Genomic DNA, 27,787 nt, shown 5'->3' with positions numbered 1-27,787 from the left:
TTCTGAAATTCAACTATTTTCTTTATTCTCAATTCTTATGCTGAGTCCTCTTCTCTCCGCATGCGAAACTTAGTGAAGTATTTACTTTCCCAGCAGATGTCGCTGAACACTTGACTCGTCGCTGGAGGCTCGCAAACTGCCAAGGTTTCAGGCACGTCGTGCCTCCTTCTCACTCCTCAGACATTCAGTCTGCCCAAGCGACTCACATTTTGTCCGTTGACTTTGAGATGAAACGCATGGGTTATAGAGAAAAGAAGACGAACACACTGCGTGTTACCAGAGTTTATCATCCAGGGACCACCTCATTTTTTTGAGAAGTGACACTTTCCACCAGGGCGACATCTGTTACAGGTGACTTTTTCTGAATTTATTATCATCCTTGTCATCTAACTTGTAATCATGGGGAAAACGTTGTGAAACTATCCACCCTGGGGGTTCCAGGATCCAATTCTCAGCCAGGTAAATCCAAAACTTATGACTTTATTAGACTTATTAGACATGAGGAGAATGTAACTATTAACATATATGTATATGTATTTAGTATGGTTGACTTAGTCACTCATTGAAATCCACATCCTGCTCATTTGTGGCTAAATATTTGTTCTCTGTTAAGCTCTCCACTCATTCATCTTGCAGTGAGACATGTTGTAGTCTGTGCATTGGCTGGTTAGACTTCCCTTTTAGACTTCAAACCTGCTCAGTATGTTTTAAATGACGCACAATTTATATACATGTAGCTTTGCAATATCACCGGTTGCAGGCTTTTTGTTCTCTCTATGGAAACTTTGTGAAAATATGACTCTACAGGACATTTTGACAGGCACAAAATGTAGGGAAAAAAACTACTGCTGTTTGGTTTGGACCAGTGCATTTGTTTTAAGGTGCGGTAGGTGCGGATTAGCAGCTTCTGCAGGAACGATGATTAATGACCAAACACAGATGTATTAGGTTGTTCAGTATTAGCTGCTGTCATCTGTCACCAGTAGGAAAAATAATGGTTAAAAAAATAGATAGTAAGTCTTTCTATAAATTTTAAACAACCAATTTAGCACATGTAGCGCAAAGGCTGTTACAAAACTGACACCGGCTCAGGCTTAAAGTGGGCAGTGTTCTCAAAAAGTGCCCCTGAGATTGAGAGTGAGAGTGAGCGAAGAGTGGAGAGAGAGCCGCACAGAGAGTGACTGTGGAGCCATGTTGCTGCGCTGAACAAGGACATAAGGAGGTCAGTGTGCTCCACACATACAACACATTGCGTTCTTTAAACACCTCTCAGGCCTTCGCAGCTCCATTTTTTTCAACAGCAAATTACTTCATCCTCCCCACCAGAGTTGTCAAATACATGGCCTGTAGGCAATTGTCAGACCAACAGATCAATCAATCATCTATCATCAATCAACTTTTATTTTTAAAGCATGACATTACACCCGAAGGTGTCCAAAGTGCTTTGCACAGATCTTACTTAACAAGTGATTTTGCTAAAGTATAATAAACAGCTTTTTTTCCCCTCTCAAAATCACTGCTGTTAATGATCTGTCCACTAAGTTAGACTGTTTTGTTAGGAACAGCGGACCAAACATGGCACAGAGACGCAGAACTCAACTGCAGATGGCACCAATGCTTCATAAGGAGAGGTTTTACCATGAGAATGAATGCCTCTGTGGCTGTGGCTCTGTGTAAGAAGGCTGAGAAGACAGTAGAAACTCATACCTTGTTGTCAATAACTTATCTGGGTCCGGGTGGTGAGGGCAGTGCCCTTAACAGGGAGACCACCCTCTTCCTACCCACTTACGCCAGCGTTCCCAGGCCATCCGTGCAACTGTCTCTCTAGCATATCCTTGGTCTGCCCAAGGGCCTCCTCCCAGTTGGGCATGCCTGAAAAACCTCCCGAGGAGGCATCCTAACCAGATGCCCGAGCCACCTCAGCTGGTTCCCTTTCTATGGGGAGGAGCAGCAGCTCTGTAGGGGAGAGCCCGGCAGAAGAATCTGATTTTGACTGCTTGATGGGATCCTCAGGTCACCAAAGTGGACCCCTCCCTTCACCTGGCTGCGCCAAGAAATTCTGTCCATATAAACTATGAACAGAACCAGTGCCAAAGGGCGGCCCTGGCAGAGGCCAACTCCCTCTGGAATCGAGTCCAACTCACTCTCAGCAATCCGTGGCTGGATGACTGGATGGTCTGGTTAAGACACTGGATGTCCCCCAAGAAAGGGACCATTCACTCTGTCCTTCAAGAGTGTCCCCCACAGGGCCCCTTGGGGCACACGGTCATAAGCCTTCTACAAGTCTACAAAACACATGTGGGCTGGTTGGACAAACTACCATGCAACCACCAGCACCTTGATGCAAGTAAAGCAACTAACTGTCAACACAAAAAAGAACAAATAGATGATGGAACAGTGTCCAGACCACGGGTGGGCAATCTTTTTGACTCCTGAGCCACAATGGGTTGTAAATTTTGACGGAGGGGGCCGGAGCAGGAGCAGATGGATGAAGTGTTTTAGTGACCCATCTCATAGGAGAAAACAATATATCAGGGGATATTTAGAAAATATGTGCTTTAATGTCAATTGAAAATGAAAAAAGGCATTACAACAAAGTATGTTGAAATTACTCTTAAAACACAGGGAAAAAAATTACAGCTATCTTATTACTTACAAATCAATATTCTTCAAGTTCGGCGGGCTGAATAAAAATATAAAACAAACAAACAAAAAAACCCAGTTCACTTCAACACTTGAATTCGGCCAAAAATAGACAATTACGTTTTCATCATTAATTTATTATTGTATTTATGCCAACCAACATCAGTTTTGCGCATATAAACGCAATTAGCGTCTTTTGTACAAAACAAGCTGCAGTACTTTTGGGTCCGCAGTAAGCGTTCAGATTTCCTACCGTTTTTTTGGACAGTGAAGCAAACTGCCGTTGTCACTTGGCTTGGTCAAGAACTAGTTTCAAGTCACCGTCACTCCACCGGATCTTTCAGGCTCACATTTGTCTGCGTTAGTTGGAGCCATTTGCGTCATGTCAGAGTGCGGTTCGCTGGCCCCGAGGTATGAATGGAGCGTCACTCTCCACACACTCGTACTCACTCATTCAAAATATAACAAACTAACGTCCTGTCAAGGAGGGTCATCATTCACGACGCTCTAACGTTATAGTCGACACGTGTTTGTATTTCATTTTAAGCTCGTGTTTAAAATGAAATAATTTATTTTTAGAGGTTTGACAGAAGTTGTCCGTAAATACTGCATCTCAGCACTCTTGTGTCAATTTAAAAGTTAATTTAAAACCTCTCAGCATTCCATATATGAATTTAATCCTGTGCCTGAAAACAGTCTAGTCTTTCAGTACTATAATATTTCTAGTCCACACTGTAAAGATTAAATGAGAACTCTTATTTACCTTTGAGCCCTATTAGATATGTACTTCCCGCTCTTGTGCTGTTTATTGTTTTATGGTGAGTTTGGTGTTTGCTTTTTGTGTTTCAGGGCAGAAAGTATATCACAGGAATTGTCTGCAATGGCTGAGGTATAACTCTGTGACTTTTGTCTAACTACCCAGTGACTACTTCCCAGCTTACTTGTCATTGGTTCTTTTATCTCAGACAAAGATGACTTTGGTATGTGTCACATGACTTTGGTATGTGACTCCTTGTATCAGTTGATGATTATTCCGGATTTTCCTGATCCTGATCCAGTGCTGATGTTTGTTTTCTTCGGTGCGGATGCCAAAATCATCAGACAGCGGATGGCGTGACCCGCCTGGCTAATCTGACAGGTCACACCTTAAGAAACATCAGCTCATAAAATGAGTCACATACCAACATCATGAGACACTCTGATGAAGGTGGAAGAATACGGCAAAACATGTCAGGCAAATAAAAACCTTATAAATCTTTGTCTGAGATAAAAGAACCAACGAGAAGTAATCGCAAGAAAAGACAGAATGAACTTATTCAGTCATTACTTCCTAGTTCTTTGCCCTCCCTTATTTTATTCCCTAATCTCATTTATATACTCTTGCACTGCAAGCAAATAATTTTACTCGCTGCAACTAATGATTCCTGTGTTAAGTTGGGAAAGTATTTTTTGTTTGTTTATCCTGGCACTTGCTCGTCTTGAGTTTAGGTTCTTGTGTTTCTCCTTTCCTCCAATTGATGCAGAAATATCCTCCACCCTCTGCTGCTTCAGACACACGCTCCTTCAAAATGCCCCCATCATACTCAAAGAGTCTGAAGTATATGTCTCTTGGGGTGCTGGTGCTGCAGACCACCTCACTGGTGCTCACCATGCGCTACTCTCGTACTCTGAAAGAGGACAGTGCGCGGTACCTGGCCTCATCCGCCGTGGTGTCGGCCGAGGTGATCAAGATCTTCATCTGCATCCTGCTGGTCTTCGTGGAGTGCAGTGAGTACCAACCATCAGGGAGATGGAGACCAAATCTCACATTGTGCGCCTCTGCTGCTCTTACAGGCAGACCAGCTGTTTCCATGTGTGGTCCGGCAGTTCAGATACTGACAACCAGTAACCGCCCTGTGCTCAGATTTCAGCGTGCACGCAATGAAACAGTTGCTGAGGGAGGAGATTGTGAAGAAGCCTTCACAGACCATGAAACTGGCCATTCCAGCAGGGATATACACGCTGCAGAACAATCTGCTCTACGTTGCCTTGTCTAACCTGGATGCAGCCACCTATCAGGTAACGTCCAGAGTTGAATTGCTGTGTAACACTGACTGCCCCCCTCCCTTGAACACCCTACACCCACAAAGTCTTTGTTCATTACAAATCTTTTTAAACACCATCCTAAATTTTGTGACATGGACTTATGTCTCAGCTGATTGTGCTGATGTTATTACCTCCCTACCTGGTTTGCAGAGATGAATATGCGTGCAAGGCATACATACACCCCAATTGTTGTATCATTGCATATTATTGCGTTTCTGTTTGTTTCTAGGTCACATACCAGCTGAAGATCCTCACCACAGCCTTGTTTTCTGTCTCCATGCTGGGGACAAAGTTGGGGGTCTACCAGTGGTTCTCGCTGCTCATCCTCATGGCTGGAATCTCTCTGGTGCAGGTGCCGTGCCACAGCGTTTGAGCTGCCCTGCCCTTCATCATCACCACCGTCATTTTGGTCTAAGGCACAGACTAGAGGTCTGCTCACACTTGGCTTGTCTGTGTTTGGACCCCTGCAGTGGCCCACTGGCATCGAAGCCGACAGTGGGGAGAAGGTCCTGACAGCCAGCTCCAAGTTTGTGGGGCTGATGGCTGTGCTGACGGCGTGCGTTTCCAGTGGCTTTGCGGGAGTTTACTTTGAGAAGATCCTCAAGGAGACCAAGCAGAGCGTCTGGCTCCGTAACATACAGCTTGGTGAGTGAAGCATTTGTCGGCTGCTCTAGATGACCAGGGATGGATGAATTTCGCGTTTTCTGTGGTAAAGTGAGTAATTCACTTTAAAAGTTCTGCTTCAACTGGTGCAAGGGAGTCGAGGTCTGGAACACGCGTGAATGGTTGGGGTTGTTTGTCCTTTAAGGCATCTGCTACAGATCTCCCGTGGCTGTGAATGCAAGAATTTGTGTTTATACTCTTTCATTAGGTTAAATTGGTGTTTTTCAACCACTGTTCTGTGGCACACTAGTGTACCGTGAGATAATGTCAGGTGTGCTGTGAAAAAATTATCCAATTTCACCCAATTGGTCTAAAAATAATAATAACATTCCATTGCCGAGAGACTGAGCTTTCAAAGGAATGTGGCGCTATTTCCCTCCTTCAATTCCTTCTGGGGATCAGCTTTGTGTGCATCTAAAAAGGCCCAGGTTTCATACTGAGTGAGAATAAATTAAGACACTATATTGTCATTATTAGGCCAAAAAGTTACCATCCATCCCTCCATCCATCCATTTCCAAAACCCGCAACTTCCTGAGCTCAGGGTCACGGGGCTCTGCTGGAGGGCAAAGGCAAGGTGACACCCTGGACAAGTCGCCAGTTCATTGCAGGGACACGTTTGCACTCACATACGCACGTGTGGACAATTTAGTTTCAGATTCCCCTCACATCACAGGCATTTTTGGGTGGTGGTGTACTATGGGTTTTTCAATGTAAAAAAAATAAAATAAAAGTTTGAAAGACACTGGGTTAAATCATGTCTGCAGCAGCCCTAACCTGGAATACAGCGACCTCATGTGGCAGTATTGTGTTCTGCAAACATAACCATTAAAACGGTGGCTCACTTTTTTTACTGGCACATATTGAGAAACATTAGGTTTATGTGTTTTTGTTGTTTAATTGAATATAGCTTGTATTTGTCTTTGTATATTTCAGGCTTGTTTGGTTTTTTGCTCGGCCTCATGGGGATGATGCTGTATGACGGAAAGGACGTCATGGAGTCGGGAATGTTTAAAGGCTACAATGTGGTCACATGCATTGTTGTTCTCCTGCAGGTCTGAAAATGTTGCCATATTTACAGTATGCGTTCATATTTCTGTTTTTTAAGTACTTGCTGTCCATGTGATGTTTTATAGAGCAGGCTTTTAAACCCAGTGTTTCTGTCTGCAGGCTGGGGGCGGCTTGGTCATTGCTGTGGTCATTAAATACGCTGACAACATCCTTAAAGGATTTACTACGTCCGTGTCCATCATCTTGTCTGCACTCATTTCATATTTCCTGCTGGAGGACTTTAATCCGACTGGGTAAACACACACATCCTCATGCATCCTCCTGCAAGGTTACACACATGAAATTTTTATGGAGCAATAGTTTACTTATTAAATTAACTCCTACCCTTGCTTTCAGGGTGTTTTTCTTTGGGACCATCATGGTCATCGCTGCCACATTTCTCTATGGCTACAAGCCCAAACCTGCCAGCAGCCCTGCCACCAAAGTGTAACCAGGAAATGCATTTCAGACTGAGGTGAAGAATCTGTTACTGCTCAACAGCTCCATCCAGTTATCCAAAGCACATGGTGATGCAGCCATGCAACAGCAAGAATGTGGAAGTGGAAACAGACAGAAATAGATGCTGAAAATTGAACATTGAAAACTGGCAAATGTGGAGTATGCTGGGTTTAATTTATATGCATATTTTTCTAACTGATCTCAGAACTTTAAAATGGTTGTTTGCTCAGTTGACCCATCCAACTCATTCCGCTGCCATCATGGAAAAAAAGAAAAAAAAAAAAAAAAAGAAAGAAATCAAACTGAAATATCTTGGATTCAAGTGGGACTATCTCACGTTTCCTGAAATTGTACTAGAGCCAAAATCTTTTTAGTATTGATCACATGATGGAGCCAGTACATACAATAAATCTAATCCTGTCAATTATCAATAATCCTGATAAAGGGATATTTCAACCCAAATTGAAAATGTACCCATTAACTACTGACTACTGACCTGCAGCCTCAGTCTGAGGTTGCCTTTACCAACCTAGCAGGCAAAAAGGTAGCTGTTTTCCCTGATGGGGCTCCTGTCTTAGAGGCAGCGATTGATATACTGGCTGCTAATGTGATGTTCACATGCTAGTTTAAGTCTTTTTGTGTTGGAGTAGACAGCTACCTGATGACTCCACTGACTGTGAAATTCAAGAACAGTTTTGTGGGTTTCCATAATGTCACCAGAGCCATCATTGATATTCAAGTGGTAAGTAAATGGGAGTGGCGGGGGAGATTGTTTCTTTTATTTATTTATTTATCAATGTTGTGATCATGAGCACTGCTAACATGGACCACCACATCAGGACTTGTATTGCCATGTTTTAGCCTGTTGAGCAAGGAGCTCTTGACAATGGTTGTAATGGGTTTTGGTTTAATTGTATTTCCCATTGCTCTTCCCATTCCTGTCTGTTATACTGGTATTACTTTTTGTATCCCACAGTAAGAAGTTTAGTCTGTTACTCTGTTTTTATGTTGACTGAAGAAGCTGTGCTTCTTCCTATTTTGGTTTTACTGTGATATGAGGGAGCCTACTTTCCCTTTGATGCATACAAAACCTCAGATAAACAGAGCTACCTCCATAAGAAAACAAGAGGAGCTGCATGCAGTATTTGAATCAGATGTTATGGGATATGTGGGGGAAAGGGAGTTGCTGCGGAGTGGAGGGGTTTCAGTTGGTTTTTTTTTTCTATGAGATAAAACGGGATGGGATTTCTTTCACCTGGTAAAGCCGCTGGTATTTAAATGCAGAATGAAGCTCTCTGTGAGAACTGATGAATAAATGAAAGCTTTTTCTACTGAAACAACCACCTTGATCTGTTTTCTTATTTCAAAGTGAAGTGATTGGAAGCTGTGAATTTCTTTGTGCGCACACACACACACACACACACACACACACACATACACACACACACACACACTAATGGATAGAACAAGGACTGAGGCGCACAAATGAATATTTTGAGCCTCCAGATGCAATGAATTCAAAACATCAGTCTCCATAGCAACAGGTGGATGAATGAACTGTGGTGCCGTGACAAATAAACATCCATTATCAACAAAAACTATTTTAACCGTATACAGATTTTTTTTTTTTTTTATGGCAGAAACACATTTCTGAAAATAAAATCCAATGTCTGAGGCAAACAAATGCATCACATCTTTCCTGTTTTAACGGATTGCGTTCCCGCTGCAACCATCGCGTGTTATGTTTGCATACTTGCGGCTTTCACAACCTGGGAAGGAGGACAGATGGAGGATGAGTCAAATGGCTTGTCAGTGGAGTAGCAGGAAGCGACTTGGACCAAGTCCAACACAACACGCTGGACGGACCTCAAATCATGACGCAGTAAGTCCTTCACGTGGAAAAATCCACCGCAACAACGCTGTCCGTTAAAAATAGGAAGAGACACTGTGAGACAATGTCTTACGACAGTGACACCAATAAAGATAAATTTAGGCTCGACCGATATGTCTATCAGTGCTCATCCTGGTACAGACTCTTAGTGAGGAGGTAGGTGATGATTCACAACCAAAATGCTTGCGTTAAGACAACAGTGTTATTGTCAACACTTGGGTGTTACAAGTAAAATACAACACATTTAAAAGGAACATCTTTTTGGTTCTTTCATGTCTCTTTTCATACTGCTACATTTTGTTTTAAAAATGCTTCTTTGCAGAGCCAACACCGTAAAGCAACGTATAAATATTGCTAAATATTTCTTAAAATTGATCAATTTCGTTAAGTGGACAATCAAAATCAAAACAGCATATTTAGAAAAATGTCAGGCTGATCGTCACAAGTCTCTGCTAAAATGAATCCTTAATGGATTCTAAAGCATAGGAACTATTTGGAGTGCACTTGCATTAAAATGTGATTGTATTGAGACGTGTCGCTGATGTAGCAACATCTACCAGCACTCCATCACATCTCCGCACTGTGGAGTGTAACCAGGTTGCACTCCACAGCTATAACCCTCTTCTTTTAAGGAAAAAGGTGTTACATGGCCCTTTTCCAACTCATTCAGATCACACTTTTCTATCGGCTGACAGGATTTATTTGATGGGTTAATAGGTTCAGCTCAGTTTGTCAGCCAGCCGAGTAAAACATCAGCTCCGCTGCGGAGAGGAGCTTGCTGAAAATATGCTGGTGTGTTGGCAAAACTCAAGTGGAACAGCAGTTTTTTTTTTCCTCTGGACTTTTATGCAAGGTGGGTGCTCGTAGTACAATCTGACTGATGCATGAATTCATCTTAAACTAAGGATTCATATAATACTTCATCTTTAAATACCTCCTTAAAATCTGATACTGAGTGTGCTGAAAAAGGCCTTAGTTGGCACAAGTCTGCAAGTTTTTTTTTTGTTTCTTTTTGCTGACTTTTCAATCAAAATGTCGAGTTGTACAAAACAAATACAAGTCATAAGCTGCTCAAAGACAGTATTTTTTAAGGTCTCTCTCATTCTCTCATGCATTGAGATCTATAGGAATGGAGGATGCAGTTTCCTCAGTTGTCTAATATTTCTGCAGCCCCCACGCTCAACAACGAAAAAAATCCTTCTTCAATAAAAAGCAGGCAAAAAACAAGCCACAATACAAGCAAGGTCCTTGGCACGAGTTCACTGCAGATTCCATTCTGATTTTGGGGAAGATCCAGGTCCACGAAACCCGGACGTAGTATCCGCTCGGCCCTGTAACATCCCCACCAATCAATTCTTTCAGGCGTAACTAGTCAGCAGCATTCTGTGCGCGGGGACATTATCACTTGTCATTTCCCTCACAGGCTCGGTGCTTCCCTCACCTGCGATTCCCCTCTTCTGCGCAAAGGGAGCCACTGACCGCTGAAGTGTACAAACATTTGTCCTTGCTATTTTGGCGGTATGACCACCAGTGGCGTTCCTCTCCGGGGCCTCCACATGAGCACCTGGGCGTCGTTGGCGTTTGGCCGGCCGAGGGCATTGGGAGGAATGGGCTCCTGGTAGTTGAGGATGTGCGGCTGCTCTTGGTAGGGTCGACCCATCAGTGAAGCCCGGGAGCCGAGAGGCATGTCTGGGTCGACCTCGATGTCCACCCTCATCCGCCACCGCACCGTCTGCAACACGATGCGCTCCTGGAAGAGGAACCAAACCCAAAGTGAAAGGTGCCAAACTGTGCCACAACTTCACCCGTGTTGTAATCTGTGTTTACTGAAGTGAGAAAAGTTGACCGTTTGCTTCTTTTGCTTGCTACACTTTTCATGAAGTGTGTTCTAGGTCTAGGACACACAATTCTGGCAATTAGCCCTTTTTGATGTCACTAAAAGCATTGCAACTTCTCTTTTGTGACATACACTTCAGCCAAATGGGCTTCAGCCAAACGCATACCTTTAAGCAAGAGGCTAAACCCAGCTTTTTTTTTAATGTATAGTAGACTGTAAACAGAAGGCTAAATATGCATTTTTCTAGAGATCAGTAAACTTGTAAGATGAGTAATCCCACAAGGTTGCTCTACTGGATTGCAGGAAGAAAAAGATCTGAAAACGAGTTGAATTTGTGACCTCATCCACAAACCAATTTTGCCTCCTGCATTTCTGCAAACAATTGCTGGGATGCGACTCAGAAGAAGTCTGTGATGAGGTACTGTGTAACTTCAGGTGCAGTGGGAGCTTGTTACATAATAAGCCATATTTGTTGGTAAAGCTGCAGTCAGTGCTTCAGGTTTTAGACGGGGGTAAAACACAACAGCCTGTGACACACAGAACAAAATCCAAACAGACTCACTCACTATGACTACGCTGCAGACGGGCTTAAAATGATTCATCACAAGCGCCACGACTACACGACTATAAAGTTGTCCTACCTTGGTAACGGAGTTCATGGCCACCAGCCAGGTGATGAAGCTCTGGTCCCGAGTGATGTGGGTCAGCATGGGTGTGTTGCTGTTGCTGATGGGCACGGCCCAGGTCACGCTGGGGTAGAAGTTATCGTTCATGCTGACCGTCAGACGGGACGGTTTGGACGTGGGTCCCGTCAGGGTGACCGTCTCGGTGGTGTTGCCGTACCAGGGGTAGCTGACGCCATCTGAGTCGCTGATGGCCTTGACCCGACCCTCTCGCAGCTCCGGTAGCTCCCAGCTGGACCTGTGGCAGCGGACAGAGTGGGACAGGCCGTGAGGAAGAACAACGGAGGCGAGGCAGGTGCAGGACAGTGACGCAGGTCACCTGATGCGTGTTTTCTCGCACTCAGTAGCCGAAAAAGGAAGCGTACTTACATGCCAATATCACCATAAGTGTTGTAGAACTCCATCTGGGTGCAGGCCTGGATCCAGCCCACCACCCATGTCTCGTTGCGCGGCACCGGTGGCATGACAACCCCCGCAGAAGCCCTGAAGTAAGGCGTCTTGTAGCGGAGCACAATCGGTGAGTTCTCCTCGATGACGGTGGGACACTGGTCGATAGAGGCCGACACCTCGTACACCACAATGTTCTCCCGTCTGATGCGGGGTTTGCAAGCGATGCTCTGAAGACAGCCCATAGTGCAGGCGGCGAACAGGACGAGCAAAACCAGACAAGAAGGGAGCAAATGATACCTGGCCAGTTTGTACATCAGTCTCCCTCCGGGTTCCACTCTTGCCTGAAGAGCAGATTGGATTTGTTTTTGTTTTGTTTTTTAACTGCCCATGGCCACTCAGTTGGCTGGGAGGGAGGAGGGATGGGGGGTAAGAAAAATAAGGAGTGGAGGGGTGCCGGGGGCAGTTTGACAGTCACCACCACTGATCGAACATGGACACATTCATATTTTCACGGGGATGTGGAGGTGGGGAGCCAGTGGGGCCTAGCGGGGACGCATCACAGACCTCCGCAGCCTCCTCCTCCCCCCGGTCTGCCTGCTGACTGCCGCACTGCCCTTGGCGCTCGTCCCCAGAAACTGCAATCCGGCCTCTCTCGAGCTGCTGATGCTGATGCTGCTTGTCCTCCTCCGTGTTCCCGGAGGCTCCCCTGTTCCTTATAGCGTCCACACGTCCGGCTGCACGTCGGTGCCCCTTGATCCTGCTGCCCTGCTGCCGGCGCTGCGCTGTCATGTCAAGCGGCGACAGGGCAGCCAGGTGCGTCGGAGTGGGCTGGATGCCTTTTGTTTGGATGCCTTCTCTCTCTCGCTTGTTGTTCGTCGCTGTGTTTAGCCCTACATTCGCGCAGCGCCCCGAAAACACGAAATCGCCGAGCGCTTCTTCACCGTCACCACCACCACCACCACCATCATCATCATCACCACCACCACCACCACCTTGACCTACATGAAAATGAGCTCCGTCAAAAACGCGCCAGGGTCGGCCTTATGAGCGAGCAGGGTAGCGCCGCCGCCACCGACCGGCTGTTTTAATGTTTTCCTCGCGGTGCGCTCCCATTCTTGGTGATACATGAATGGTGCATCATGAATGGAGGCAGCCAGGCTGCAGAAATGTGTCGAAAGCAGAGACTGTACCCGGCGGCTTGTGCGCCCCTCCGTTCCATCCTCGGCTTTTCGCGAACCAGAGACGGCGGCGGTCCAGAGAGCATCGTTTTCCCCCGGCCGCGGGTCGCCTAGCTGGGCTTGGAGGTGCTGATGCTGGAGAGACTGGGGAGGGGCGTCACCCGACCTCTGCATTGAAAGAAAAAAAAGAAAAGAAAAGACGAGAAGGGGGGGGAGCTAGTGCGTGTGGGCGCGGCTTTGGGTTGCGTCAGCAACGACGTGAGTCCCCATTGGTCTCCATAGAAAACACCGGAAGTAATGTCGCTTGGCTGCTCTGGCTCGCCGACTTCCTACCCGCGGAGGCTGACACGCATTCACCGGCCTGTTCATTTTGCCATTTCGGTCCCCACCCCGTCAGTGGCTTCCCGAGCCGGTTTATGATCAGCCGTTTGTTCGGTAACGCTTTGCAGAAGGTGCCGAGCTTGTTGTACCAGTGGCCACGGACAATGAAGCCGCAGGTTGTGTTCGTGCTGGGGGGGCCTGGCGCCGGCAAAGGGACCCAGTGCTTGAAGATAGTGGAGGTACGTAGACGGCTCTGAAAGACAATTGGAAAAGGGGGCGCGCGTACGTCAGAATTTAATTTTCAGAATTTAACGTGTAAATGTATCATTGCGCTTCACATTTCCCCTTAATTGCGCAGTTTATACAGCGTAATGTTTTAAGCACTGCGACTTCCGGTTGTCCTCTAAAACGAACCTGCCTTAGCCTGTTAGCTTGCTAGCCTCACAACATTTGCGGGACCAGATTTTCCTGCCCGTACACAGAAGCTGCGACGAGCAATTATTCGAAAGTTTTTTGTTTAACCCTTAAACAAAGTGGTCGATCAGTTGTCCGTCTTTGTTTATTTGGTTATGCACCTCTTTGAACTCAGAGCAATTACGTCATTTTCTCCGGGATGAAAGAAACGTCATGGGGAAAAAAAAAAAAAAAATCCAGTGTCTTTAATGTTTTTAATCCTCTTTGCATTAAACTTGCTGACTTGGTGTCAAACTGTGATTTTACGGTAATTCTTAACGACAAATGTGAAACGATTAGACGTAGGTATGTTTGTCTTATTGTTTTACTGACAAAATTGTACTGAATTGCTTCTTTCTCTCTCTCTCTCTCACTCTCTCTCTCCCCCTCTCTCTGTGGGCGTTTTTAGAAACATTTTATTCCATCATCTTCGCTGGAAACCAATAGTTAAATTAAAGAGATCAGTTTTATGTTTGCTCTCCTGTGCACAACGTGGCAAACTCCCCTTGACATTTGTTTCGCCATTATGTAACTCTCACAGTGAGTTGCCTCTACCCTAGAGAGGTTGTGCAAAGTTTGATAAGAGCATGTTGTTAACATCTATTTATTTGGAAAATGTACATAACTAAAATTACTAAATTATGTACAATGTTTAGTTGATTTTTTTTTTTTTAAGTTAGTTGGGTAATATTTACCTTTTTTCCTTTTAATGAGAAAAAACAAATTTGTATTTGAGAACAAAAAATGTTTTAAGAATTGTGTTGGGGGAAAATGATTAAAGCTGAAGTCAAGACGAAATGACCCGTGAAATGTTGTATTTACTCAAAATATTTTCCTTTTGCTGCATTTTTAATATTTGCCTTGTGGCCCCACTGGCAGACATGAATGCTGTTTAATCGTTGTGTCTGTTTGACTAAGACATTCTGTGTTCTGTTCACGGATGTCGATGGGCGTTGCCTGCAGTGCCTCAAGGATGGAGGCTTGGCCTGGTCGGTGGCTCTGAATAGTGGCCCCTTTCATTCGATAGAACCACTGACTTTTCCCTCCACTCTGAGGTTGAAGAACTTAGACTCCATTGAAAGGAACTTTTTACCCCCTGCGTCAACGGCAATCTACATGTATTTCAAAAGCTGACGTCACCTCAGAAAAGCACTGTCTTTTGCTTTGAACCAAAATTCAACTTGACGTCTCATTTTACTTAATGTCTCATCTTATTGGGTGTTTGTTCTGTTGCAGGAGTATAGTTATACTCACTTATCAGCCGGCGACTTGCTGAGGGAGGAGCGAGCCAGAGAGGGTTCAGAATATGGCCACCTCATCGCCACTCATATCAAGGAAGGGAAGATTGTGCCAGTGCAGATCACCATCAAACTACTGCAAAAGGTGTGACACAAATACCATTTTGAAATTAAACATGCAAACGAGGCAGAATGCAATTTATTATCAGTTTGTTGGGAAATGTTCAATTAATATAACTGTAATGCACTGAAATGAGTTAGATATGAATATGAGCCATAATCTCTCCTAGTCTATTTACATTATGTGTTGTAAATGTGAAATCACACTCTCAGGGTGGTGCCGTGACCTCTGAGCAGAGCTCTGCGCCTCTGTTTTGTTTGCTGTGTTTTCCCCGATGACCACACAAAATGAGTTGGATGCTTGAGGTTTAATCTTGTGTCTGTTTTGTCAGGCCATGGAGGAAACCATTAAGAAGGATGGTCAAAAATTTCGTTTCCTCATCGATGGCTTCCCTCGCAACGCGGACAACCTTGAGGGTTGGAACAAGGAAATGGACGGGAAGGCAGATGTGAAGTTTGTGCTTTTCTTTGACTGCACCAATGAGGTGCGTCATGCAAACCAACCACCGCTCTGACTTTGACACACTGCACTCCTGGCTCGCTCTTATGCCATGTTTGTGATCTGCACTGCCTTTGTCCACAGGTCTGCATTCAGAGATGTTTAGATAGGGGCAGGGACAGTGGGCGCACAGACGACAACAGAGACAGCTTGGAAAAGAGGTAAAAATCCAAGTCACAAAATCCTCTTTATTTTTGTTGCACATTTAATTGATGTAACTTATTGACCAGACAGACAGACAGACGGATGGACAGAGATTATAGATTTGTCTGAACTTGTTTGCTGACTGTGAAATTACTGCATATTTGTTTTTTCTGACTTAGATGTGTCTGGTTGGAGTCACCTGACCCTTTGTAACCCTGTGTGTGCTTTTCCTTTATATGCAGAATTCAAACGTACCTCAATTCCACAACACCAATCATTGAGCAATATAAGAAAGAGGGAAAGGTACGCACTGTGGACGCCTCGCGCAACGTCGATGAGGTAAGAAAATAGCATTCTGTGGTTCTACTCTTAGTGCTGGATGGCGGCAAAATTGACAAAGCTCTTTGTATGAAATTCAACGCATTCGTTCACTTCTAGAACAAAAAAATAGATTTTGCCTTTTTCATATTTTTGCTTTTCCTTTTCAGTAGATTCACATTTTGTGTCGTATTGCATGGCTTAACACTGAAAAAAAAAACCCTGCAATCTGTCTTTTTTCCACACAATGACCTTGGTTTGTTGTCCCAAATCTGACACTGATGACATGTGTTCTTGTCAGAACTATGCAGGGTTTTTTTTGGTCACACTCTAGTGAACTGGTTTTTCTTGAGCTCCTGACCCCAAACTGCTGCTTCAACCTGCTTTAGAGACATTTCGGCAAATAGCTGCTATAAAAGCATCAATCAATCAACTCTTATTTGTACAGCGCTAAATCACATCCAAAGACGTCTCAAAGCGCTTTGTGCTATCAGAGAAAAAGGAACCAACTGAGTCCCCAGAGCAAGCAAAGTGCGACAGTGGGCAGGAAAAACTCCCCTGTGGGAAGAAACCTCGAGCATACATCATTTATATACATCAAAACATTCTAGAATCTAGATAGGCCCAAATGTTGAGTGGCGGGGTGGTACAGCCGCTGTCCATGTAGAGTGTGTTAGTCTGTGTTTGCTGTCCATGTAGAATGCGCTTGTTTATGTTTGGGAGGGAAAGAGTCCGTAATGGTCCATGATCTGCCATGAAATCCAGTCCTCGTCCTGATCCTGGTGGCAAAGTTGAAGCAATGGCACCAAGACTCCCAGGACCGCACTCTCTCTCGCTGCATGGATGTTTTCTTCCTCTCCTTCATTGCTGACAGTTAAAGCAACAGTGTTTTGAGTCATGCGTTAGCCCCACATCTGCAATTGTGAATTTAATTTATTCACGGTGGTGGAAAAAAAAAAAAGGTTTTCTCTTTTTCTTCTCAACTCAAAGGAAACATAACACGTGTGTGAAGTGTATTTCTTTTCTTTTGCAGGTGTTTACAGAGGTCAAGACCATCCTTGAAAAGGAGGGTTGACTTTCTGCTGATGCCAACACAATACGTTTAGTTTTTTGTTTGTTTGTTTATTTTTAACCAACAGCAAGTACACTATGACTTCCACTCACATGACTTTTTACGTTTGGTCACCTTTTAATTTTTTTTCTCTTAAATGCTGCACTGTTTGGGTGTGCTTTGTGCGTGTGTATGTGTGTGTGTAAGTTTATGTGATGAATGCGTACAACTTGTATGAATTCAGAATACACAGCGGCACTATTTTTCGTCATAGTTAGAGGATTTTGCATTGGAACAAAAAGGATCATTAGCCTCAAAGCACTTTCTGGTCAAAGACACCCTGTTCTGGATTTCTCTGCTAGCATGGCAAACCACATCACTGGAAGTAGCTCAACTCATCCAGACCAAATAATTGTTTGATGTAATGATGGCGCACTTGATGAAACAACCTCTGGATTCCAAGGTAAATGGGTGGGGGAAGGGAATCCCGACACTCGTCTTATTTAAACTGAAAAGCACTTGTGGAACTGTCAGCTTCTAGTGGACCATGTTGTGATGAAGAACATTTCTCTCTGACACCACAACTGGCACTGGCAAGATGTAAAGAACAAAATAGAGAAGAACATGAACATTCTATTGAATCTGTACTGTATCAGTGAAGGATGATGATAAAACAGCAATTAAACATTTTAATTCTCATTTATGTTCTATTTGATGTCAAGTTTTGTTCAGAAACTAAAAATCTTTCAATTTATCTAATCAGTCGTTGCTCACGTGGTCCATTGAAATAAATGTAGCGCTATCCCCAGCAACCAATAGGTGGTGCTTGACTTAATTTATCATTTACCATATTTTTTAATAACATTCAATTAACACATAAAATGACAGTAATTGCTTTCTAAAATGGAACGCATACTGAGTGAGGTCTTTTGGCCCTACCAAGAAATAAATGCACGGCTTTTCTGTACCGGCAGACTGATGGATGTGTGTAGTCAGAAGTCAAAATACCAGCACTAAACTTTTCACCATGAAGTGTTACTAAATAACATTAGGGGTTGCATGCATCTCTCTGCAACAAGTGACTATGACCCTGACGAGAAATGCATGCACCCCCTTAATAGAACAGCTGAGGGATAGATAATATAAGGAATAAAATAAAGGGATACTATTAGGGGTCCATGCATTTCTCGTTGGCGTCATTGTCACTGTTGCTAGACACAGGAAGTGTGACATAGGCAGAAAAGAAACAGCAATTCAAAGTAAAATTTACATGTGTGGAAAAAGTGACTGCACGCAATTCTTGTTTTAAGCTACATAATGTACATTTTTTTTATTTTAATATACATATATGTACAAACATATGTAGAGATAGACGTACACAGAATGATTAACAGACATCTGCAGTAACAAAGACACTTGCTTAACACGTTAATAAAATTCCTGAGCAGTTTAAGCTTGATGCCTGTTGCACCTCCATATTAACAGGGATACACACACAGCAGAATATCAGCTCTCAAACCAAGACACACATACACATGCGGGCGCACACACCAGGCCAATGTACCAAATGTAAAATGCATCACCATAGCAGTTTGTGACTACCAGGGAACTTGTACAATGATAGCCAGGGAAACGTCTGAATAGAGTTCTAGTACAAGGCACTTCGTATTAGCTAGTTCATACTAGTGAGCTGTCACTCATTGTGTTGTGATAAAAAAAATAAACAATCACACTTCATGAGCCATCTGTAGACATTATCTCATTGCAGCACCAAACATATATAAGACCAAGCAAGTAAAAGTTTCACATATAAATAAATGTGTAGCAAGTGTTGCGTACCTGGGATGCAGGTGGGTCATTCTAAGTAGAAACATTTAAATGTAACCCATAAGAAAATATATTAATTACAGCAAAATTAGTTTGTGCAAAATACCAGCAGAAGCCTTGAAATAACAGAAGAACATATTTTACATAACAAATATAGCACACACAGTTACAAGGCAAAATAGAGTGGCCCTGAAGTTACCAACAGTGGAGGTGGAAAAATAAAGATACTCATGACCTGCCAGCAGATGGCACTCTCTACCAACCACTACTCAAGTGAAAATTACAACATTGGCTGCAACTGCATTGCCAGACAAATTCAGCTCATTCAGTTTGAAGAGGAACTGTAACAGGGATTCTCTTCAGAAACAAGAGCTGAAATTCACATTTTGCAAAATGTACATTCTTCTCGTTCGACATTCACAGCCAAAGCGCCACCTTGTACAATCTTAAATCTTAAAAACACCAAGAGGAGCCTACATGACGCTACAGGCATCAAATACAAAACAGGTAGAGAAAAATCTTTTGTTAACAAAAAAGTAAAAATAAAAACAATACAATCAAATATATCTTTTGTCGTCCGCATGATGACCGACAGGCAGCGAGGCTCAGCAGGAGCTCGCAGTGGACGTCGCTGGGGTCCGACGGTACTGAGCCTTGGTGTTGGTGACTGCGCCGTGCTTCTGTCGGAGGTGAAGCCTCAGCTGGCTTTTGTGTCTGAAGTGGAGGTCACACTTTTCACACTAAAGGGAGGAGAAAAAAAAAATCACTTTACAATGGTGGTAGGGAAAAAAAACCCATCAGTGTTGTTTTTCTGACCTGGTCTAGACTCTCTCTTTCTCTCTTTTTTTTCCCCCTTTTTGTGACATGATTTCAGTTAACACGATTAACACGGTTTGTGCTTTCATGGGGGGAGTTGCCAACTCTGTCCAATTTGTACACTGTATTTTGCTTTCAGTGATTTTGTTAGAATAAAAAAATCATACAATTTAAAAGTAAATAAGTCAATAAGTTAAAAGAGTCACCAGGTTAAAAATCAGTGTTGACTTCAGCCCCTAGAATCTAGACTCTGGCTGCCCCTCAGGGTTTTACCACTGTGTGCAGGCTTGTGGGATCATCTCCTTAGTTGAATAATGCTGGTCTAGGAAGCTTACATGATAGGGCTTCTCTCCCGTATGAATGCGCATGTGGCTCTTGAGCGTCTGCAGGTGGCGGAAGTGCGTGCCGCAGATCTCGCAGGGGTACGGCTTCTCTCCGGTGTGGATGAGCACGTGGGCGCGCAAGTGGGCCACCTGATGGGAATGACAGCGACGGCAATCAGAAAGATAAAGAATTAGTAGAACGAGACCACCGCGGTTACGGTTGGACGAGTTCCCAAACTCCAGTTTTCACAACTCCTCTAACCTGGACAAATCTGGAGCCGCAGGTCTCACACTTGTACGGCTTTTCCCCAGAGTGGATGCGGGTGTGCGTTTTGAGGTTGGCCGGTCGGTTGAACTGGGCGCCGCAGATGTTGCAATGGTAGGGTTTTGCACCTGGAGCAGAGGGCGAGAGTCAGCATACAATCATGCATCCATGGACATGATGGACATGCACATAGGTGGCAAAGGTATACACCTTCTGTACTTAAGTAATAATACGGATACTTGCGTAAAAGAATACTTTGGTAAAAGTGAACGTACTGCTTCGACTAATTTACTCAAGTGAAAGTAAGAAATTACAGGTTCTGGAATTAACTTATTATTGATCTATTATTGATCTGATCAACTAAATTATTGATCTGCAATTAATGAAGCAATACATTTGTTGTTACATACATGTTTACACTTTAAATAACGATAATCAATGTTGTTTTCTACATTTTAATTTTTCTCTGTACTAAAAACGTACTGAACAGTGACCCCAAAGCCAAGGTACTCAAATAGGATCCACTATTATCTTGAACTGCACAACAGCAATGTTCAAAATAAATAAAATAAAAAGGGCTGATATTTGTGTACAATTGTAGGGAGTAAAAGTAAGTTGGCAGAAGAAGAAGTACTCAAGCAAAGTACAGATACCTGAAAAATCTACTCAAGTACAGAAAGAAAGCACTTGTACTTTGTTTCTTCCCACATCTGGACACAAACCTGATTTTTCTGTAGCTAACAGAAACACAGAAAAAGAAGATAACAATTCAGGCGTACCAGTGTGAACGGTTTTGTGGCTGGCCAGGTTGCCCTTATAGCGGAAGGCGGCCTGGCAGTAGTCACACTTGTATGGCTTGTCGCTGTGCACCTGGGCCATGTGGTCTTTCAAAGAGTCCTCCTCCATGAACTTGGAGTCGCAGCCATTGCAGAAGTAGCCGTTGTTGTCTGAGGGTAAAGGAAAAAAACAGCCATACAATCAACAACAACTCTTTGCTGTCATTCCTGGCGGACCAACTGTTCCAACACTTGGATGCTCGCGGCTCGGTCGTATGCCTACCATAGCCGGGCGACGGGTACTCTGCGTGGAGCCTGGCGGCGGCGTCCCTGCCGTACGAGTCGGGAGAGAGGTGACCCGTTTCCAAACACTGGGCACTGTCACAGCCGCAGGAGGAGCAGTTGCGGTTGCTGCGCACACAGAGAAGAACATCGGCGGCTGAGTGGGAAGCTTGGTGCCACCTCAGACACTGGCTTCAAAGTTGCCAAGGTGGAAGGCCTACCTGATGCTGCTGCAGGTGCTGCTGCAGGTGCTGCTGCAGGTGCTGCTGCAGCTGTGGCCCATCAGAACTTCCTCCCTCAGCTTGCCGGTGCCCTCCTCTGCCTGGACGTCAGCCAGGACCCTGGGTGTCGGAGAGGTGGCTGTGGCCTCAGCGGCGCCCCCCTGGGCCTCCCTCTCCTTCTCCTCCGGAGGCTGGTTCATGAGGATCAACTTGTATTTCTTCCAGTTGCGGGCTTTGGCTTCTTTGGGACAGTCTGAGTGCTGTTTGAGACTCAGCGTGGCGTTTTTGCTGCTGTTGGACTCGGTGGGGGAGTTGGGCTGGCAGTCAGATCTCAGGGGGCTCTGGGGGCTGCAGATGACACCTTTGATCAAGCCGGTGGAAAGTCTCAGGCAGCCGGCGTGCGGATGCTGGATGCCGCCGTCCTCCTCGGCGGGACTCCCAGGCCTTTTCAGGCTCCCGTTAGCTCCTGCTGCTCGGAGGACAGGGGTGGGGTAGCTGACGTGGCATGGCACAGGGTGAGACTTGATGGTCGAGGCCTGCACATGAGCCATGTTGGCGCTTGCTATGTGCGAGTATTGTTTCAGGGACAACAAGGCCCCTCCTCTGGGAAGGTCACCCACCTTGTGGGAACCTTCCAGTTGCCCTGCAGGGACAGAGAATTCCTCACAGACAAGAGATGAGCCCGACGTGTTGATCCCCCTGAACCCGTTGGGGATGTAATCCCTACGCTCGTGAGGAGGGGACAAGGGGGACTTGTAGTTCACGTTGATGTCTGGCTTCTGCTCATGGACGAGCCTCAGCGGCGGAATCTCTGTGGTCAGGTGCGGTGCGTTGCCGTGAACCTCTTCTGTGCTCAAAGGCAGATGTCTGAGGAAAAAAAAGTAAAGTTAATACCTTTTTTAATACGCCACCAAAGTTTTTCCTGTGGAATTTTGTCTTTCTTTTGTCATTACCTGGACTTGATGAACTTGTGGCAGGTGTCTGCCACGTGTTCCATCTGGAGGTAATTGGCTGTGTTTAGGGTGGCCAGGACTAGGCTGTTAGTTAGGTTGAGACAGGAGGTGTACATAAAGTCCAGCAAGATGGAGAAACCCTTGGGGTCCACTTTGGGGTCCAAGCTGATGGCACTGAGGTTTGCGTTGTCAGGGTTCATGAACACAGAATAGAAGAAGCCACTGCAAGAGAAATGCACCCACGCACGGTTCAGACGTCGTGTCATCATAATCAATTCGGGTTCAAAAAAATTCTGTCCCACAATCGGGTCTTTTGGGTGATGTGTCAGAGGCGGCCCGTACCTGCAAGCCACCAGAACGGCCTTGTGCGCGTGGAACTGCTGCTCCTCCATCTGGATGGTGACGTCGGTCAGAATGTTCCTGCTGCGGAGGCGGTTGAAATTCAGCAGGACGTCACCAGCATGGCGCGTGAACTGAATGCAGCCATCAGCGGTCATGGCCATTCTGTCGAAATCTGAGAAAAAAGTGCCAAAGTGAAAAGGGTTGGTTTGTTGCATATATACAAGGACTCTTTAAAGGATTCCATATGGTGCAAAAATGACCCAGACAGTGAATAATAATGTGTCCCTATTAGTGGGTTAAGGAAAATGCTAATTAATTCCTGTTGCACTGTCAACTTTCCGTGAAGTCTATACTAAAAACAAACACATCTGTGTAGATGTAAACTTTGTGAAGTATTTTTGCATATTGCTGTAAACACAGAACTAAATGCACATCTTTCTGCAGAGCGATGAAGTGTACTTAGGAAGCCAGATGTGCAATGCCTTTGTGAAAATTGACATAATGTGAGATCTTTAGTGACTCAATTCTATACAAAATGCAGTGTTTGTAAGTGAGGCATAACACACAAGGCACATTTACAACATTGTTACCAGCAAAACTCATTTCCCATCTTTTGCCAAATGCACTGGGTAACTTTTCTAATTAAGTTTTCATGAACACGTGGGATTTTTTATTTATTTATTTATTTTTAATAAACATCACAGTCCAAGTCCGCTCTCTTTCATACCATCACCTGTGGTAAACCCGCATGGCGCCGCGCCTTCACTCTGGGATTCACCGTGCCAAACAGCTGTCTTGACAGTTCCCCAGCAGGAGAGGGCGCCATTGTCAAGATAACGGGGCAGAGATTCGGGCAGAACTCCGCCAAACTCTTTAAACCCAACACGTTATTAAACGACAACTGTGCGACGCGACACAAATTTTGCTGCGATTTGAACGCACTCGCCACAAAAAAAAGGAAAGAAAGAAAACTTTGGCGCGCACAAGTCACACAATGCTGACATCGAGCGGCCGGTTGAGGGTACAGCAGCCCTGGCTGACGAGGCTCCATGCCGTTTCACAACGTGCGGCGAAGAGCCTGCAGCTGTGGACGTGTTTAGCGTTGAGCACATTCCGTCCCGGCGGCTCAGATTAGGTCGCCAGTGCGCGCAAACAAGCTTTTCCAACAGGCAGAGGCTTTGCCTGTTGCTCGCCAGCAGTGCAACTCACCGACACCACATGGTTTTTTTCAAAGAATAAATACTTAATCAATAAAAATAAACTGAGAGCGTGTGAAATTTTACCTGAAATGTTAAGTTTTGCTTCGTTTTAAAAAGGAGTGGTTGGAACCACCTAGCAGGTCAGCACAAATCCTTCAAAGTTTATAACTGTTCGACCTGCATTAAAACTAATATTAATTTTACACATTTACACATTTTTATACTATTATTATTATTATTATTATTATTATTATTAAATTCAAACAATTGCTGCCCCTAGAATGTAGATGATACGAAGTGAAAAGTAAATGTTACTAGTCTTTAGAACATGTAAAAAAGGAAAAAGAAAAAGAATTGCGCACTAACAAATAAGACGTGACCACATCAGTCCGAGCGATCCTGTTGCGCCACTTCTCTCACTATCGGCCTAAGAAGCGTCTTAAAAGAAGTTCACGTCAACGAGGCACAGACGCCAGCCGTTGAAAGCTTGCCGCAGCCGCACTTTGGTCAACAAGAAGCGCAGGTGATGAGGAAAAACCCCTAAACAAACACAATCCGCCAAGCCAACTCTTCCATCGACAGCACAACCCCGTGTGAACCGTCCGCAAACTACAACGCCGCCACACTTTGCCCACTCCTCAAATCAGTTTCTTTAAACCTCTACTTTAAGACAAGAGCAGAGTAATCATGATGTTAAAGAGCCCCGTAGCGGACCGTGCAGCCGTGGGAGCATCGCCTGCTTCCCTCTGACCCTAACGCCGAGAAAATAGGAAGGAGGAAAAAAAAAAAATCACCTTGTAAAAGTTTCCTCGAAACTCGGTGCATCGCCGCTTCTGAGAATCCAGTTCTAAGAAACACAGCGGCTCAATTCTCGGAATTTCAACATCGGGCCGTACCATCGTGTCCGACGCGGGGGAGTCGCTCGGCGCCACAAGCTCATTTTTTCCAGCTCTCTGCTTTCGTTGTCCTCCAACACAGTAACGAGAGTTTCACTGACGGTGGAGACCATCAGGGCTGATGCTGAGATGCGGGCGAGTTGACCTGGTTTGCGTTCTTCATTGGTTTTGTTTGTTACGTGGCGACTCCGGTGCACCGGTGCGGTGGACGGCTCCAAGTGCAAGGTCAGCTGACCGAGTTATAAATACTGTGGGGAATATGAGACTGAAGTGCTGCCGCTGTTGTTGTTTGAAACCTGCCTGCCGCTGCCAAGACTTTGGAAAAGTTAAGAAAATGATTTGCCCCCTTAGAATAAACATGACGTCCACCGTCCACCCGTCTATACCGCATGCATTCAATTACTCTGTGTTCTAATTCCACTGTCTATAGTTCTTACATAGCCGACGTACCATCACCAATCCACAGTACAATAAGAGTAGCGGTGTCTCGCCCCAAAAATATGACCATTCCATTTGACTTCTTGATTAAAGCCTAGCGCATACACTTTGAAGGTATCCGTCAGTGTGAAATTGAACTGAACATACTTCTACTGCAAGATGTATGTTCTAGACATTAAAATACACTGAAATTGTTTGGGTTTGTAATATAATAAGCAATAATCATGTAATAAGCAATATATAATAAAAACTAAATGTATATTTCCATAAAAGTGGATTTACTTGAATGGAGGCACCATGGACACCAAACCACCCAGTTATTGATCCACAGTGCATATCTGCGGGTTTTTGCGACCGTACCCTCACATCAGAACTGACATTAGAAAGATGTAAGCTCAAGCTAGACACCAGAAACAAACTGTGTTTGTTTTCCTACCATAAAGTGCTGCTCACTCTTACACACTATGCCTTCACAGTGTTGTTTTAATAAAGTTACATTTTGTTTAATTTAATTTAATTTATATTGTTTTTTTAAAATAGCTATACTTGCAACTCATGAAACGTTAAAACACTGGCCAACTTGACCTCATAAAACATGTACTTAAAAAAAAGGAAAGAAAAAAAAATACTGATCTGAGAACAGAGATCTGCCGAGCCTGTTCTGTGGTCTGGACTGCACATGTGGCTGTTGTTGCAGCAGCCCCTGCCTGCAACACCGCATTCGTAATGTGTATGTGTGCGTGCGTGCGTGCGTGTGTGTGTGTGTGTGTGTGTGTGTGTGTGTGTGTGTGTGTGTGTGTGTGTGTGTGTGTGTGTTTGTGTGTGTCCTTAACCTTTTTGAAGGCTCACTTGCGTTCCAGAGCGTCTTGCCAGGGTCTCGTTGCAGGGTTAATTTTTCAATGGGCTAAATATATTTTTACAAATAAAAAATAAATACCTAAACCAATAATGAACAATTGTGGCTCACAGCAACTCACAAAAACGTTCCCTTTCTACAACATAAACCTTGTGTTGTATGAACATGATTATACATAAATAATGAGGACATAGCTCAGTCTAAAAATAATGTAATATAATATAAGCATAATGAAAATCTATCTAAAAAATCTATTAAGTTTAGGTTTATTCTATTCAGCTAATCAAGTCTATAATATATTTTTCTGATGAATTCACACCAAGTTGAAAAAAAGGAAAAACAATTTATCCGTAATTGTGTTCTTTTTAATATTTCATTTTTTTGTTTGTGGCCCTTTTCGCCCGGTATCAACTATCGTGTCTTGGTGTAGTGTTCATATTGCTGCTGTACCCCATTAATGAGCCCATAAATCTCATTAAGCGCTGCTGAATACAAGGAAAATCAAATGCAGACAAACATCCTGTCAATGGCTGAACAATCTCCACATCCTCCAGCCCACACATCAGTCCCCAGCCGCTCCAACCCCCAAAGAAAAAAAGTGTAGAGCAACTCCTAAATTACAGGCGCTCAGGTGGCTATGGCAACATAGAGTTCTATTTCAAGTTAATGTTTTTACTCAAGATGTTTTTCCCCTGCGGTTGTCACTGTGTTCCTGTGGGCTGTTCACCTTCACATCCTTCCACCGAGGTGACATGTTCCTGTCTGAATGAGATGAAACAAAAGTTGTTCACCGGGCACGACGTCCCTGACAGGAAACCAGCATCTGGTTTCCTGGTTTAGCAGTTAATTCTGCAGAAGAAAACGGGCTGTACTGGCGCTGAAGTGATCGGGCTCTCTCGTATCTGTGCAGCATCACGTGAGGACCTTGCTGCTGTGTAGATAAGTCATCAGATGCGGAATTATAGCTGCGGATGTGTGTTTACTGAACACTTTGTGTCAATAGACCAAAAAAAAAAAAAAGCATTATCATATAAATAACACTCTTAAATAAATCACAAGGTTTATGAGACTGGCTCAGCAGTCTAACTCTGCAGGGTTATATAACTGGCCTCAGGTAGATACTCAATATTTGTGTAGAGTTAAAAAGTTTCATTTGGTCTCAGGGATATGCACATTAGAAAATGTCATCCATTTGGTTTCTCACGATTTTGTAACTTCAGGTTCCACTGACATTCTCTAAATATTATCTAAATCATGCAACCCGGTTGCAAAGTGTCATGGCCTGAAAGAGTTCCACCAATAAAAGCAACAAAATAAATGAAGTGAAGCTGAATGTGACCATTTGAATCAAACATCAACATTGCATTTGAAGCCAAAATAATCACTGTAGCCTCTAAACCAGAGGATGAGAACAGTCAGGAGAGCTTCCAGCCCTGGAGAGCTTTCAGTACCCTCTATCTGCGACATCACAAATTGCACATTTGTGGACAGAGGAAAAGAAAAGAAAAGGATGAACTTTCCTAATTCCTGAGGAGATCCCAGGTTATGTGAATTTTGGATAATATGAGACTT

At 44.2% G+C, this 27,787-nt stretch overlaps 4 protein-coding genes across 9 annotated transcripts; 2 read left to right on the top strand and 2 right to left on the bottom strand.

Moving 5' to 3' along the window:
• Positions 1–82: 82 nt before the first annotated feature.
• Positions 83–8,220, top strand: slc35a3b (solute carrier family 35 member A3b). Of its 5 annotated transcripts, none has more exons than XM_076020844.1 (9): positions 83–351; positions 3,493–3,532; positions 4,167–4,410; positions 4,547–4,701; positions 4,958–5,080; positions 5,199–5,373; positions 6,326–6,444; positions 6,560–6,693; positions 6,797–8,220. In XM_076020844.1, exons 2-9 carry the CDS (start codon positions 3,524–3,526, stop codon positions 6,888–6,890), a joined length of 1,053 nt encoding a protein of 350 aa, XP_075876959.1. In that variant the 5' UTR covers positions 83–351; positions 3,493–3,523; the 3' UTR covers positions 6,891–8,220. The 5 variants fall into 5 exon arrangements, with proteins under 5 accessions (XP_075876959.1, XP_075876961.1, XP_075876958.1 ...); XM_076020843.1 differs by lacking the exon at positions 83–351 and adding an exon at positions 2,667–3,054; XM_076020846.1 differs by lacking the exon at positions 3,493–3,532.
• A 1,634-nt stretch (positions 8,221–9,854) lies between these two features.
• Positions 9,855–12,947, bottom strand: fam78ba (family with sequence similarity 78 member Ba). Its single transcript, XM_076020854.1, has 3 exons — positions 11,679–12,947; positions 11,268–11,547; positions 9,855–10,539 (listed from the first exon to the last, which is right to left on the bottom strand). The coding sequence occupies exons 1-3, from the start codon at positions 12,011–12,013 to the stop codon at positions 10,297–10,299; spliced, it is 858 nt and encodes a 285-aa protein (XP_075876969.1). The 5' UTR covers positions 12,014–12,947; the 3' UTR covers positions 9,855–10,296.
• Positions 12,948–13,261: 314 nt separating this feature from the next.
• cmpk (cytidylate kinase) lies at positions 13,262–18,474 on the top strand. The gene is made up of 6 exons (XM_076020867.1): positions 13,262–13,437; positions 14,888–15,034; positions 15,342–15,494; positions 15,593–15,669; positions 15,895–15,991; positions 17,004–18,474. The coding sequence occupies exons 1-6, from the start codon at positions 13,294–13,296 to the stop codon at positions 17,043–17,045; spliced, it is 660 nt and encodes a 219-aa protein (XP_075876982.1). The 5' UTR covers positions 13,262–13,293; the 3' UTR covers positions 17,046–18,474.
• Positions 18,475–18,760: 286 nt separating this feature from the next.
• bcl6ab (BCL6A transcription repressor b) lies at positions 18,761–25,081 on the bottom strand. 2 transcript variants are annotated; one of them, XM_076020820.1, is made up of 9 exons: positions 24,820–25,081; positions 22,827–22,998; positions 22,485–22,706; positions 21,532–22,398; positions 21,312–21,439; positions 21,032–21,199; positions 20,250–20,380; positions 20,000–20,137; positions 18,761–19,588 (listed from the first exon to the last, which is right to left on the bottom strand). In XM_076020820.1, the coding sequence occupies exons 1-9, from the start codon at positions 24,848–24,850 to the stop codon at positions 19,454–19,456; spliced, it is 1,992 nt and encodes a 663-aa protein (XP_075876935.1). In that variant the 5' UTR covers positions 24,851–25,081; the 3' UTR covers positions 18,761–19,453. The 2 variants fall into 2 exon arrangements, with proteins under 2 accessions (XP_075876935.1, XP_075876936.1); XM_076020821.1 differs by lacking the exon at positions 24,820–25,081 and adding an exon at positions 23,560–24,232.
• Between the last annotated feature and the right edge of the window lie 2,706 nt (positions 25,082–27,787).

The sequence above is a fragment of the Nelusetta ayraudi genome, unplaced genomic scaffold, assembly GCF_046127955.1.
Source record: "Nelusetta ayraudi isolate G7.1 ecotype Tasmania unplaced genomic scaffold, CSIRO-AGI_Nayr_v1 ptg000011l, whole genome shotgun sequence".
Classification (NCBI taxonomy): domain Eukaryota; kingdom Metazoa; phylum Chordata; class Actinopteri; order Tetraodontiformes; family Monacanthidae; genus Nelusetta; species Nelusetta ayraudi.
The sequence above is the reverse complement of the archived record's forward strand: the minus strand, read 5'-3'. Positions and strand labels throughout refer to the sequence as shown.

Coding starts and splice junctions, on each gene's coding strand:
- slc35a3b (XM_076020842.1), top strand. CDS start 3,425: ATGTACTTCCCGCTCTTGTGCTGTTTATTGTTTTATGGTGAGTTTGGT. Junction 6,445..6,559: donor GCATTGTTGTTCTCCTGCAG/GTCTGAAAATGT, acceptor TTCTGTCTGCAG/GCTGGGGGCGGCTTGGTCAT. Junction 6,694..6,796: donor GAGGACTTTAATCCGACTGG/GTAAACACACAC, acceptor CCTTGCTTTCAG/GGTGTTTTTCTTTGGGACCA.
- fam78ba (XM_076020854.1), bottom strand. CDS start 12,013: ATGTACAAACTGGCCAGGTATCATTTGCTCCCTTCTTGTCTGGTTTTG. Junction 11,548..11,678: donor ACTTATGGTGATATTGGCAT/GTAAGTACGCTT, acceptor CCGCTGCCACAG/GTCCAGCTGGGAGCTACCGG. Junction 10,540..11,267: donor CCATGAACTCCGTTACCAAG/GTAGGACAACTT, acceptor TTCCTCTTCCAG/GAGCGCATCGTGTTGCAGAC.
- cmpk (XM_076020867.1), top strand. CDS start 13,294: ATGATCAGCCGTTTGTTCGGTAACGCTTTGCAGAAGGTGCCGAGCTTG. Junction 13,438..14,887: donor AGTGCTTGAAGATAGTGGAG/GTACGTAGACGG, acceptor GTTCTGTTGCAG/GAGTATAGTTATACTCACTT. Junction 15,495..15,592: donor TCTTTGACTGCACCAATGAG/GTGCGTCATGCA, acceptor CTTTGTCCACAG/GTCTGCATTCAGAGATGTTT.
- bcl6ab (XM_076020820.1), bottom strand. CDS start 24,850: ATGCACCGAGTTTCGAGGAAACTTTTACAAG. Junction 22,707..22,826: donor GCCGTTCTGGTGGCTTGCAG/GTACGGGCCGCC, acceptor TTTCTCTTGCAG/TGGCTTCTTCTATTCTGTGT. Junction 19,589..19,999: donor CGGGAGAGAAGCCCTATCAT/GTAAGCTTCCTA, acceptor TCCTCCCTTTAG/TGTGAAAAGTGTGACCTCCA.